The following is a 14,090-nucleotide window of genomic DNA, read 5'->3' on the forward strand; positions in this document are numbered from 1 at the left end:
ATATATACATATTGATTATGTATGGAAACCAATTTGTAATTTGTCTCGTACTTGATCTATTGGCCAACAGAGTCGATTCCTTGTTCGCGTTCGAGACGTGATTTTTTTTTCACAAGTAACCACTTCAAAAAAGCGGACATGCTCTACCATAGTTGTCGCACGATCAGCAGTAAGATCGGCAGTAGAAACTAAAACAATTTTATCGAAGACCCAAGAACTTTTTCTTCTATTTTTACCCCTTGCTACTTTTTGCTTCTCCTTTGCCTCACATATTTCGTTTATTGGGGAGATTTACATTAAAAAAGAATATAAACAAAAAGAAAATCCCGGGAGGTTTGATAAAATAAAAATCACATTCCATTTGATGTAATGTCTTTAGTGAATAGGGAGTGATTGTTTCTATACCCTCCTAAATTACGTGCCCAAGTATGGCATTTTGGACCTTTACTTTTGTTGATTATTCTGAATTATTTTTAGGATACGATGACAATTTTTTTTTATATTTAATACATGGAACCCACCTTTAATAATCTCAATAAGCTTGTTCTGTTGATTTGTTGTATAAGTACTCTACGTTTTACGTTCTAGATAAATATAACGTACCTATTTTATGAATCATAAAATAAAATACGTTCATAGTCACATATTGTATTCGTTATTATCAATTTATCAATAGTATTAACTAATTATTATTAACTAATTACTAATCGAATTATTTTATTTCAGGCATAAACAAAATGTTTAAAGTCAAGATTAATTTGGTATATAAATGTTAAATATTAACACGAAACAAAAATTAATCAAAACAATTTAATAGACAATAAAAATGTAGCGAATCATACATTTCAGTAAATGTAAATCTATTATGAATATATTTAGTTGATGCACCTATAAAAGTATCTGAAATTATATTAATAATTACAGATTAATTGAAGTCTAGTAATAGAAAGAAAAAACAAAAAAGTATCATGTGAAAAAAAATTTTGTTCTCAATATATAACTTTCCAAGTTTTTAAATTGGAAATAAAATAAATATACTATAAATAAATGGGTCAAAAACAAAAGTTGTGTATATTATTATTTCTGATATTGATTTTATAACGAATCAAATTACAGATATTAAATGAGTAAAATATAATGAAATTATGTAAATAATCAATGTCTAATGTTAATAAATATGTATATACTATATAATAAATAGTGTATACATTGATTAAAATATATGTTTATAGTTAATGATGTATACATAACTAAAATTACAAAATTTTTAAATATATACAAGCAGAATATTTTTTATTTATGGCTTCTGTCAGTAAAATGTAATTATGTAGAGATGATACGTAGGCCAGAATCTAAACTTAAGTTGTTGTATATTGTATCTACTATACCATTTAACAACTCAATTGGATGAAAAAAATATTAGAAGACCTCCTGTGAAACATCTATCGATAAGTAGACAAATTGAATTCGTGCAGCACACTTAATTACAAACGAGAATCAAAATTATGTATACCTTTATAGAATATGAAATACTGTGTTTAATTATAATTTCGTTATGCTGAGGAGTGAAACATTAATTATTTGAAAGGTAAATCAATGTATGTTGATTGATTGCTGCAGTAGCCAACGGGGGTAAATATGATTGGAAAAAACTTCTTGAACCCATGACAAATTTCATAATAAATCATTTAAACCTACAGCGTGCTATTAGATATTAATGAGTCATTAGCATTCCACAGCCTAGATTAGATCATCGGATGATAAATAATGATGAAGAACTGTGAGCTTTTTTAAATCTTTGGAAACATATAAATGGGAAAATAATATATACTGAATAGTATATTTTGCTGTTCCTCGTATACAAAATATGATAATATGAATACTATTCATAATATCTTTTTGTTTGAATTTATATTTTATTTATTTATTTTGATATTTGAATTCTGAGTTGTTTACTGACTTCAAGAAATATTACAATATTAAAACAACTCTAATTATATTTTTTTCTTTTTATATTTTATGTGTTTTAAAAATGTGCAGTTAAACGCCATATATTTCTTAATTTTATAGAAATAAAACAAAATTACCATAGACACAACAATTTATACTTGAATCACCACCACTGTACACATATCATTTTATAAAATAAAACCCTTCGATTTTTATTGCTTTAGTTGTGTTATAATTTAAGATTAATTATTCAATGTCTACTCACGCTTTAAACATTTATTTATTATTAATATCAAAATTAAAGTATATATTTCATATAAATATTTGATATCGTATATTTTATATATTATGTGTAATCTGTGCTGTAATTAATTTTTAGTAAACGGATATCACATACATTTTGGCTAAAAGCATGGATTAAAATCTACAGTTACTATCAAAAAGACTCGTAATGTTTAAAAAATAAAAATGTGATGGATGCCAAGCTTAAAATTATCAAAACTGCTATGATTGTAAAAATTATAAAAACACTATAAATTATTAAACAATATTAAATCTAAATTTATTTTTACATATCCTGAACACACCGATTAACCGAAATTGATATTAACAATTTAATTGGATCTAATCTTAAACAGAGATAATTTAATCAACTAATGAGAAACAATTAATGTAATAAAACATTCTTATTTGTCCTTGAATAAAATTATAGTATTTATTTTATTAAGAGTAACAAATATTTAATATTTACCAAAATTACTCCATTGTCTCCAGAACTTCTTACTGTTGCACCAAACCATTGCCGTGACTTACTGTCTATTTGAATTGATCTAGTTGAGTTGTTATTTCCTGTTTAAAAAATAGCTTATTTTAATTATAACAGAATAAAATGTATAATAACAATGGTCTATTTAACGTTTTTAATGAATCGTTTAATTAAAAATTATTCTCATTTCAAAAGATTAACAAACAAACCTATTTGCTGTGTACACTCAGAATACTACTACATTGTTTTAATTTACTATGCTATTATCATAATAATATATATTCTATTTACATAGTTTAACAATTTTTTTTTTTTATAAGTTATTTGCTTTTAAGTTAGTTTAATAATAGATAAAAATGGGTTTCTTAATTAATATTGTTGTTTAACATTTAAAAGTCAAAAATAATTGATTTAACGATCTTCATATTTAAATATGAGTTCAATTAAAGTTATTCCAAAATAAGGTATTTAACCACAATAATGATTTATATATTCAGAAGACATCGATAAATATCAGTTGATAACTTTTGTACTCTTATAAGCTGTATTAGGAATTGGATAAAATGATAAAAACCCTAAATGAGCGACGAGGCATTCATACGCGTTTTGACATTAGTTTACGTTGGGTCAGAGGTGTTGCTTGCAAAAGTCTGAATTCTACTGCAAATAACAATAACAATTTGCTAAACAATAGCGGCTAGCCATATGGCTGAGATGTCTACTACGGTGCGCAATATATCCGTTTGCAACGGCCATTGTACCGGTGGCGACAAAATTAATAATCGAATGGTGCCGTGGTAGTGGGTCAGATATGGACTTGTGGATGTTTGTTGAAAAAACAATATACCTAAATATAGTCAAGCCACTATACATGCATAAGATACGTGGTGGTGTGTATTTTTTAACGCCAAAGAACTCGGACGACCTTCTTTAGCCACTGATGCAGCATCATCCAAACCACTTATGCACAGTCAACGCAGTGTATGACATTTTTTTTTCTTCTCAGAACGCGCTTTTCCTTAACAGGACAACTAGTATTACGTATACAGAATAAATAAAAAGAGTTTTGTTTGCGTTCAGACGGTAAACCATCCGGATGACAATGTTATACGATCAGATCCGTTACTGACGAGTTAGTTTTTTCTTATTATTTTCAATTCCTTACCTTACTTCTCTCATCCAACCCTTTTCCTTTTGAGGTTAACGAACCGCTTCTAAGTTCACTAATAATCATATAAATTGTCATTCGACCTAAATAACTTGTAACCGGCTGAATGCGTATTAGTGACAAATTACTTTTAAAATATACTTTTTTTATAAAAAACTTATTTGGTTTAGATATATCGAGGAGGAGAAACATGAATAGTTTAGGAATCCATTTAAACTGAATATTATAGCTTTTTATTTTTATTATTCATAGTTAAGTGTTAGTCGGATAGAATGAGTATATTCATCGATTTTATCGCCAAAAAGTATCTCAAGTTAGTTTTATAAAACATTTTTTATTTGTGTGTGTGTGTGTGTGTGTGTGTGTGTGTGTATGAATGAGAGTGATGATAAGTCTTAAAATGAACCTCTGTTCTGAAGACTATTGTATTATTACCTTTTGATTGAGTTCACGCGAATACAATTCAATACAATGTGTTCAATCATTGAAGCATAAAAAATACCCTTCATTCATTTTCAGCTGTCAACAAGAAGGAAATTGTACATTAAAAAGTAGAGAATATAGCCCTAAAACTAATTTCAAATCTAGGGTTGGTTATATTTTTACAAAATAGGGATTATTTTCTCACGGTATTTTGTACATTAGGAAATAAAAACTATGTCGTTAAATTATAGTTAGACGTTCAACTATTCATAAGTACAGTTATCTGTTCAATCATTTACTTATAATTGACTACATTAAAAATTGAAATATTATAATTTATTCTATTCATGAAACAAAATTTTCATAGAAATAATTTATTTTACCTTTTAACGCGAATTAAAATTATTGCCCTAAAAATAATTTTAAGACGGATAATTTGTTATGTTAAAATGGATCCATCGATTGACAATCATGAAAAAAAAAAAAAAGCAATTTTAGTCACAACAAGTATTCCTTGCAAACAATTTTTAAAGAGAAAACTGAAAAATCAATAAAGATATTCCTGATAGGTATACAGTTAGAATTTAAAAAAATAAACTTTATTGAAAACGTTTTAACTTTATTAAAATGACTAAATATAAATTCCTGTTAGACAATAAGTTTCTATTTCTTACGAATTTATTAATTTGAATATCAAAGTCTTAATTATTCAATTAAAGTTTTAAATAAATATATTGTTATGTAGAAAACAAATGTAGATAATAAATGATTAGGTTTTGAAAGTGTCATATCCGTTGTCAATTTTAGTCTGAATGGCTAATAATTTTTATTTAATGTTATCTGATAAAAAATACCTACTTAGATAACGAGTATATTGCAATTAATAAGTTATGAATTTATGACATGTGTAAATAACTATCATTTAACTTATGAGTATACACAAGATTAATTTTACAAGAAAACGTAGACTTTTCCATATTAATAAGTTAAAAACAATAAAACTTTTACTTATCATTGTTAAATCTTTCTGATTTAGTTGACATCAATATTTTATTTAAAAAATATTTTAAGGATTAATGTTTAAAAAATGTATATAAAAAATTAGTGTCACAAGTATATACGAATTGTATAAAAACGTTTTAATTTTTAGTTTAAAACTTAGAGGCAAGACTATATTGGCTTAATAAATCGAATTTATTTTTATTTTTTCGATACCAGTTCAAAAGTATTCCAGGTGACAATATATATGAGACCTAGAAACACAAACCGTAAAAACGGTGATCTAGTATTTAAATAATTAAATTTAATTTGAAAAATGAATTCTCACACACACACACACACACACATTCACATAAATTATAGTCATCTTCAATACACATATATACACGTTGATTTTATATGGAAACCAATTTGTAATTTGTCTCGTACTTGATCTATTGGCTAACAGAATCGATTCCGTGTTCGCGTTCGAGACATGATTTTTTTTTTTTTACATGTAACGATTTCATAAAAACGGACATGCTCTACCATAGTTGTCGCTCGATCAGCAGTAACATTGGCAGTAGAGACCAAAACGAGTTTATCGAAGATTCAAGATTTTTTCTTCTATCTTTACCTCCTCGCTACCATTTGCTTCTCCTTTGCCCCACATATTCCGTTTATCGGCGAAATTTACATTAAAAAAGAATACAAACAAAAAGAAAATCTCGGGAGGTTTGATAAAAAAAAAATTACATTCTATTTGATATACGTTCGGCACGGTGGCCCGACGACAGTTGAATGCCGATCCGTTTTTGCCTCGAAGCAAGTGCCGTTTTACTGATTTTATTACTTTTTTTTATTTCTATTGCTGCCTTCTGCTATATGCCGAAAGACATTTTTCCCAGACGTAACTCTGTGATTTGATCTACAAAAACATAAAGACTTTTTAAACACGTTATTTTCTATGATAATTTAGTCATATGCTCATACATATTATATATTTTAAAAAAAACGTTCTCCTCAAATGATCGTGATTATGATTGAAGATTGATAAAAATTATTATTCCTTAACTACTTAAATCCATAAAGATAACTTGGAAATACTCCATTCAGTATTTCAAAACTAATGCTTCTAAATAAAAAAAATGAACATTAATACTATTATCTAGCTATTTAATTTCCATGTGAAATTAAAACATTTTAAATATTTCTATAATTTAAGAGAAATCTATTTAAATCAACTTTAAAATAAAATTAAGAATAATGTGACAAAAAAAAAAAAATGTAATACAATTTACATCTTATTTGTTTTTAATTGCTCATCCTATTACTGAGAATTAATCAAATAACATCACCTACTCCTACCTCCTAAATTGTAATTAATTGTTATGATTAATTAAAAAATATATAAAAATTATTCTTGATATTTTTATAAAGATAACATTTTAATTTAAAGAAATATCCATTTTTATAATATTTCCAATAAACGCCAGATAATCTAGAAGTTATAAATGATAATCGTTTGAATCAATATTAAGGTTTCCATAATTTATCATACTAAATTACACTTTTATTGTTTATTAATTTATTATATAAATAATGTCTAAAACAGTATTTTTCATAAGACTGTAGTCTGTAATCACAATATATCTTGAACGCAACTTAAAATAATTCTTATAGTATAAGAATACCTATATAATATAATGAATATAATAAATGTAAGACTTATATGGTATATTTCACAACGATAATATGGATTCAACCATCATTCGTGCAAAATAAAAGTGTACACGTACAATCTTGATTCGTAATACCAGTTGATAGATTTAATATGGTGGACATAAATTAAAATCAATGGATGTTGATTTTGTCGTAACCATGTCGCTGCTAACTAAAACGTATTCTACAAGAAGGCAATAAAGCATTGGCATGTCAACGCAAATCAACAAGATTTTTTCGACGTCTCATTATATATGCATTGACCTCACCATTTTATTTTACCGTTGACCCACGTCCTGAATTTCGTGAAAGATGTATTTTGTTTGTTTATAAACACGCATGGTATTTTAATTTTATACAATCGTTTATCAGAGACTTGAACGATGCGTTAGTAAGAAAAATATACATATGTATACACACAGTCGCTCACAGGGTGCGTTATGGGTGTTGAGATATTCCGCAGATACCATGACCGACAACATAAATTTATGTACAAAGGGGGTAAACGGTACGCATATTAATGTGCCGGGTTGTATTATAAACCGGGCAATGGTGAACGGCGTATGTGATAGGAATACAGATGAGTGTACATTATTTGTCTTTCAGACTTCCAATGTATGTTATCAAGATCGGAGCTGTAGCAAACATTTCAGTCAAAACCGGTGACGATGCTTTTGCTAGTCCTATTTGACTAATGCAAAAGAAAAACAGGAAGTGACAGTTTATCATACGGGCATATGTACATTGACGGAATAAAATACATGAATACATTTATTATAAACCAATATATATTCAATAAGAATGATAAAGGAACGCTTATGTAAAAGTCGACTGCATTCGTTTGAGTTATAAATAAAGTTAAATCCCTGTAAACAATTTAAACTATATAATGTGTTCAAGAAGTTGTTTTTTTTTAGATGAACATGTATAAAGAAAAAAGACACCACAAAATCGCTATGAATTAACTTTAGAAGTATTTGGTGATCCTCGGTGGATATTTTTAGCACTTCTAAAATGCCGAATAGTTTCCTCATCTGGACTTATTTACTTATTGGATTACATTTATGACCTTAATACTTTTACCATGTCAACATTTTCTAGACATTTCTATTTTCGTGAAGTTAGATTAAGCTAAATATATCGTTAATGTATTAATTTAAACTGTTATTTAATTGAAATTATTTTTTAACATTATTTAATGCAATATACAAGTATATATATATAATGAATATGTATATATTGAACATAAATAATTATATAGAAAAAAAAATTTCATAATTGATACTCAATTTAAGTAACTATCATTTGTTTTTATCTAGCAAATATTACATATTGTTCAATGGAATAATTAACAACGTATATAGTTAATTAACACTTCCATTTTCATTCATGAAAAAGAACTTGGTGCCCATGTACTACTAATGACGTAAATTTAAAAAAAAATATTTTTGAATAAAAATGTTAGTTTACGTGATATACTGGAATATTATTTAATTCACTAAATACATTAAAAGGAGTAACTTAATTTTACGAGTATTTGAAAATAATAACAATTCACCATATACCTACCTAGTTCATATCTGGTACTTGTATAAGTGTACACTGCCTCCCCCCCTTTCAACAAAATCCATACTTGATCATGATTGACCAATCCATTAGCACAATTTATAATACTGTATTAGTATGATATTTTATTTACATCACAATTTGGACACGAAAATCAGTAGATATCGAAAAAAAAAATCCACATAAAACCTCATTAATTACAAAACTATTAAAAAGACTACCTTTATGTATGTACACGCACATATTACAACCGACGACTCTATATAATTTAATAATACAGTGATACGATTATACATTAGGACCGGGAAAATCCTTTGCTCTTCATCTCCGTTCTCTATCACTTTCACGCATATTCTTCGCCGAGTCCATTAACTCGTGATACACATATATAGCAATCATAAAAACCAGACTATCAGTACTTTTTCCCTTCTCACTTCTTTATTTCGTCTCTCTCTCTTTCTACATCCAATCCATCTCCGCGTTTACTTGGACACAACCTTTTAATCGTTTGCCGGCCGTCGTCTTGCCGCACAAGCTTCCATAATAATAAATTTCACTTCGTTTTGGCCTCCGGCCTTGCGGCGGCGTTGTAGTGCATTCCGCGGCCATCTGTTCAATCATATAATAATAATAATAAACGCTGCACACGCGCGTTTACGAATATACGCAGTGTCCGACGACGACGTATACACACGCGTATGTAACATAACACACACACACACACAACATATCGTATACACATCCATATTATATATATACATAAATACATTCACGACGTAGTAAGTACAGTCGTGGAGTTTCTTTTGTATAGTACAACACTACGTGCGAATTTCCCACCTCCCGACATAACAGCTCCCCTCAAACCTAACCACCCCTTTTATCGTCAACCAACACCTCGGCGTCGCGTCCGAAGAGATGTTATATTAAATCACGTTCGCGAGCTCCCGGGAACACGGACAAACGTGTACTTATATACATACATATCCGAATGGGTATAATTCGCCGCCGAGCCGGGTAATGGTACGCGCAGGTACGTGTATTATAATTTATACATTTTAATGTCTTCATAACCACCGCGGCTAAGAACACGAGTCGTAAATTATACAGTGTCCTATTCAATATATACGTACGCGCATAGTACGCGGAGCATATACCAATGTGCATAATATTATATAATAACGGTTGAAGCACTTTTTTTAATGCTTTTTACACCGTTCGTCGACTGCAGGTTGGCGCGCGCCCGCTCCGGCGCTATGGCTGCAGGACGGCGTGAGAAAACTTACCTCTCGTGTCGAACGGTATCTCCTCGCAATCATCCTCCCTGGACGTGCCGCATCTGAACACAGCGCCGCCCTTGACAACGCCGGGCTGATTAGTCTGCGCCTCCGGTGCTCCGATCAGCAGCCTACAAAAAACGAAGAAATCGAAAATCATTCGGATTATCATACTGAATTATACGTCTTGGTATTATATTATACGTAGTGTATACTTGTCTAATAACTATTACACTATCTACAATAAATAGTAAAATTACTTAATCCGAGGAAAACTCTCGTTTTCGTAAAAAAAAAAACAATTTATAAGTTGTATACAATAGTAATACGACGATTACACGATTCGTCAGAGTTATTTGTCAGTTGACGCTTCGGGGCCGAGATTCGAGTGTGCGGACAGGAAATTGACGCGCGTTGTACAGAAGATGCATCGGAGCGTGAACTCGAAAAATAATGAGGTTATAAGATACAATGATAATAATAATAATAATAATAAAAATAATAAATTAAGAATCAAACATTGTTCATGTCGTGTACATGAAATTGACAGTTTCGGAGGCAATCTATTGCAGTTAGTAGTAAAATAAATTTAACGATAATAAGTACCTACTAAAAAATAGAATAAAAAATAATGTACACGTGATAAAAATGCCATTGCAAAGAAAAAAATAAATCGTAAACATTCGGTTTTATGCACCTTTACGTAAATGCACGGGACACTAAAGAAATTAATTTTTAAACGAAACATAATCACTTTCATTACTAAAATTTAAACTATACAGGTTATTCGTTCTATTTATTAATGAAGAGGTTTACTAGAAAAATAATATAAAATAAAACAATTTTAAATGCTTTCTTTAAATTTTAAAAAGATCCGAGGTTCTAAATCCCAAAATATTTTATGCGTGTTTACAAGTATCAACAATTAAAGCTCAAAAAAAAGTAAATGCCTACTCACTTACCAATTGGAGTTAGTGATAGTTATATTTATACTTTATTTATTATGGTAATTTAGGTGTAGTTAAAATCATTAAAGCAGTGTGTTGGTAAAATAATACACAATGTTTACACAATTAAATTTATATATATGTTTATAATATAATCGTTTTAATGTGTACATTTTCAAGACTTGACAAACCATCATTCGTCTATTGTGTTGAAGTATAATTATAATTGCAATTTAGTTTGTTAAAAATGTTTTATCATCCACGCGTTCAGAGGATAAGAGTAAAATCACGATAACATAATGTTGTCTTTGTAGATACATATTATAAACGAGTATAAACGACAGTTAATTAATGTGCTGCCAGGGTAAAATGTAAATGTGTGTGTGTGTGTGTGTGTGTGAGTATCTGTAAATCGCGTGCGCCAAGAAGACGCCGGAGCACTAATAACTTTACGTGGTAAGTGATTTTGCCGATCTATTAAAGCTAAACGATTATCGAATAAATAGCATATGATCCTGGAATCTTATTACTAACGCCTTCCTCACGCACTGTCAACATGCGTCCAAAAAAAAAACCTAAAGTTACATAATTCAAAATTTTAATGGAAAATCGTGATCGAGATACCAATACAAATAGTTAACATTATTTACTTTACGAATATTGAAGTAAATCTTAAATAAATGTATGAATAACAAGACTAAAGAAACGCATGCCGAGAAATTTCAATGTAATTTCAACTAAGGTTCTAAGACAATTTTCTACATTAAAAGTACATGAAACGTATTAGGATTTAATAGATGTAGGTTAATATAAATAATATATATATTATTTATTAATATAAATCCTACTATAATATCAATAAAATTCGTAGTAATTGAAAATTTACAATGTATTATGAAAATCCAAGTCACCCAAAAGTCACAAATATTAATAAATGTACGAGAATAAAACAATAACTACAAATATTCATAATCTTTGTTAAAAAAAAATTTGACTGAAAATAACAAAAAAAATATAATGAAAAAATATTTTTATAAAAATTATCTGAACTAGAATTAATAATCATATAATAATTGAGAAAAAAATTATACAAATTGGAAAAATAACAAAACATTTAATAACTGGAATTTTTTAAATTTCTTCTAACATTATTTCAATTTTTACTTCAATGGCATGATTATTTTCCCTATTATTTGACAACATATTAAAATATCATATATTATTTACCATTTATACTAAATCTTGATTAAAATATAAATTAATTTTTTATTATGAACTTTGCTCATATTTTTTGATAAGGTAAATAAATTACAATTAGTTAAGTTTTGGACCACCCTAGAATTTTAATTTAGCAAGTATTAGTTACTGAAAACAAAGGACCCTTCCGAACTTATTTAATGACTCGTGACCTGGTTTCCTGTGGTTAAACAAAAAAAAAAAAAATCGAACAAAAATGGATCACTGTTTAGAGGTAATAAATTATAGGAGTGGGGAAAAGAAACAAAGTAACCGATCGACTGTTCATGTAGAGTGATAAAATCCCTTGCTTAGAATATTCACAATGAGGTCAAAGAAGCCACACCCTGACTTTATGTATAATTCAGGGCGTTGTGTTTCAAAAGGAACCTTTTATTATACTCGTATGTATATAGCTCACGATATTTTCGATTCTTAATAAAATGTTATTCAAAACGATTATGGCTCGATAAAGCTATATATCGATAAACACATAATAGCTATTAACATTTCATTATTTCAACCATAATGTACATGACGAAACCCACGTTTTAACACGTTTTATGTTAATAAAATCAATTATTTTTGTAGAAAAGTAAATAATTATCTATAATTTCATATTTTGATCCATGTGTGTGTATTTGTGTGTGTAAGTGTATTATTATGTATGAGTTATTTCTGACCAAATTTTATAAAGAAACAATAAAGTGCATATTTGATAATATGCGTATGGTTAATTCATTTGTTTAACTTATTTCATACGAAGAAAAAACTAACAATTTCTGTAATATTAAAAATATTATATATTAAAGGTATTTAAATTACGCAATATTTTATTTTATAAAACCATCAACAAAAAATAATTAAAAGTAATTAACTTTTTTTAACTCACGTTATTATTTAAACATAAATTGTACAATATTTTGTACTAATATCATGTTAGGTTGTTGGTGTAATAAATACAGCTAGCGGTATGAACTGTTATTTTCTTTGATGAACATTCAATTTATTTTTAAAAAACTATTATCATATATAAAGGTCAATAATTTTATTATTTATCAATAACTTCAATACTAATTTTGTTTTTTTTGCAATTATTCAAATGCAATTTTTTATTGCGTTATCGTACAATTCACCTGTGTACAATTTATTATGAAATGCATTGATGAAAAACGTTTTACAAATATTTAATGAATGATGTGAGTATAACCAATGAAATTGTGTATTATAGTAGTACTTATATAATATAATAATATAATGATATTATTTGAAAACTACTTTTTAATTGAACTCAATGACATTAATTTATTGTATACATTTTAACAATATAGTAGGTATATAAGTATTTTTAATCATTATTGATGTATAGTTTTCTGATGTACTCTATTAATCAAGAAGTTTTAAATTATTTTAAATCATTATTTCATATTAGTTAATACAACTAACAAAATATGCTAAGTTAAAATAAAGCATAGCGAAGGAATAATGTAAACATTCTATATCATGCATGATAATTGATTTAATTGAAAGATTCAAATCCCCATAAAACCTTTAAAATATACCTGCCTATTATTTTAATTAATAAAAATAATCATTAGCCAAACTAGAAATAGAACCTATTATATTGCATTTTTTTTTACGCTACCATAAATTAGAATACTTTTTTTTATAGAATTAGTGTTCTATGCATATACTTAAAAATTATAATTGAGCTTACTATAATCAATTAAACATAGAAGTAAGAACACAACATTTTATGTATTTAATTTAAAATATACATGTAAATGGCTGTGACAATTAGATCTTGAAAAGATTACTGGTTTAAAAACTCCAGTACCTTTTGTTACTAACGGAATATATGATATTTTTCTTCTGAGTATCTTTATTACTTCTTTGTCTAAAGACGCAGTATAAAATGTATTTAATAAAAAAAAACAACTTTTCCATGAGTAAGTTAACAGACTCTCGACGTAAATGGTAACAATTAATAACCTGTATTTTTTTCTTTCAGTTGTACTTGTAATTATATAATACGAGTATATAGAGAACTAAGACATTTC

General features: G+C 27.8%; 1 protein-coding gene across 1 annotated transcript in view; it reads right to left on the bottom strand.

Annotated features, from left to right (window-relative positions):
• LOC112689965 (integrin alpha-PS2-like) overlaps positions 1–14,090 on the bottom strand; it is a gene marked incomplete at its 3' end in the record, with an annotated part of 49,730 nt that overhangs the window by 13,459 nt on the left and 22,181 nt on the right. The window contains exons 3-4 of the mRNA XM_025563851.1: positions 9,857–9,978; positions 2,702–2,799 (exon numbers count right to left, since the gene is read on the bottom strand). Coding sequence (XP_025419636.1) covers positions 2,702–2,799; positions 9,857–9,978 — 220 coding nt within the window. The remainder of the gene's footprint in view (positions 1–2,701; positions 2,800–9,856; positions 9,979–14,090) is intronic.

This window comes from Sipha flava, unplaced genomic scaffold (assembly GCF_003268045.1).
Source record: "Sipha flava isolate LNK unplaced genomic scaffold, YSA_version1 48843_pilon_pilon, whole genome shotgun sequence".
NCBI classification, from domain to species: domain Eukaryota; kingdom Metazoa; phylum Arthropoda; class Insecta; order Hemiptera; family Aphididae; genus Sipha; species Sipha flava.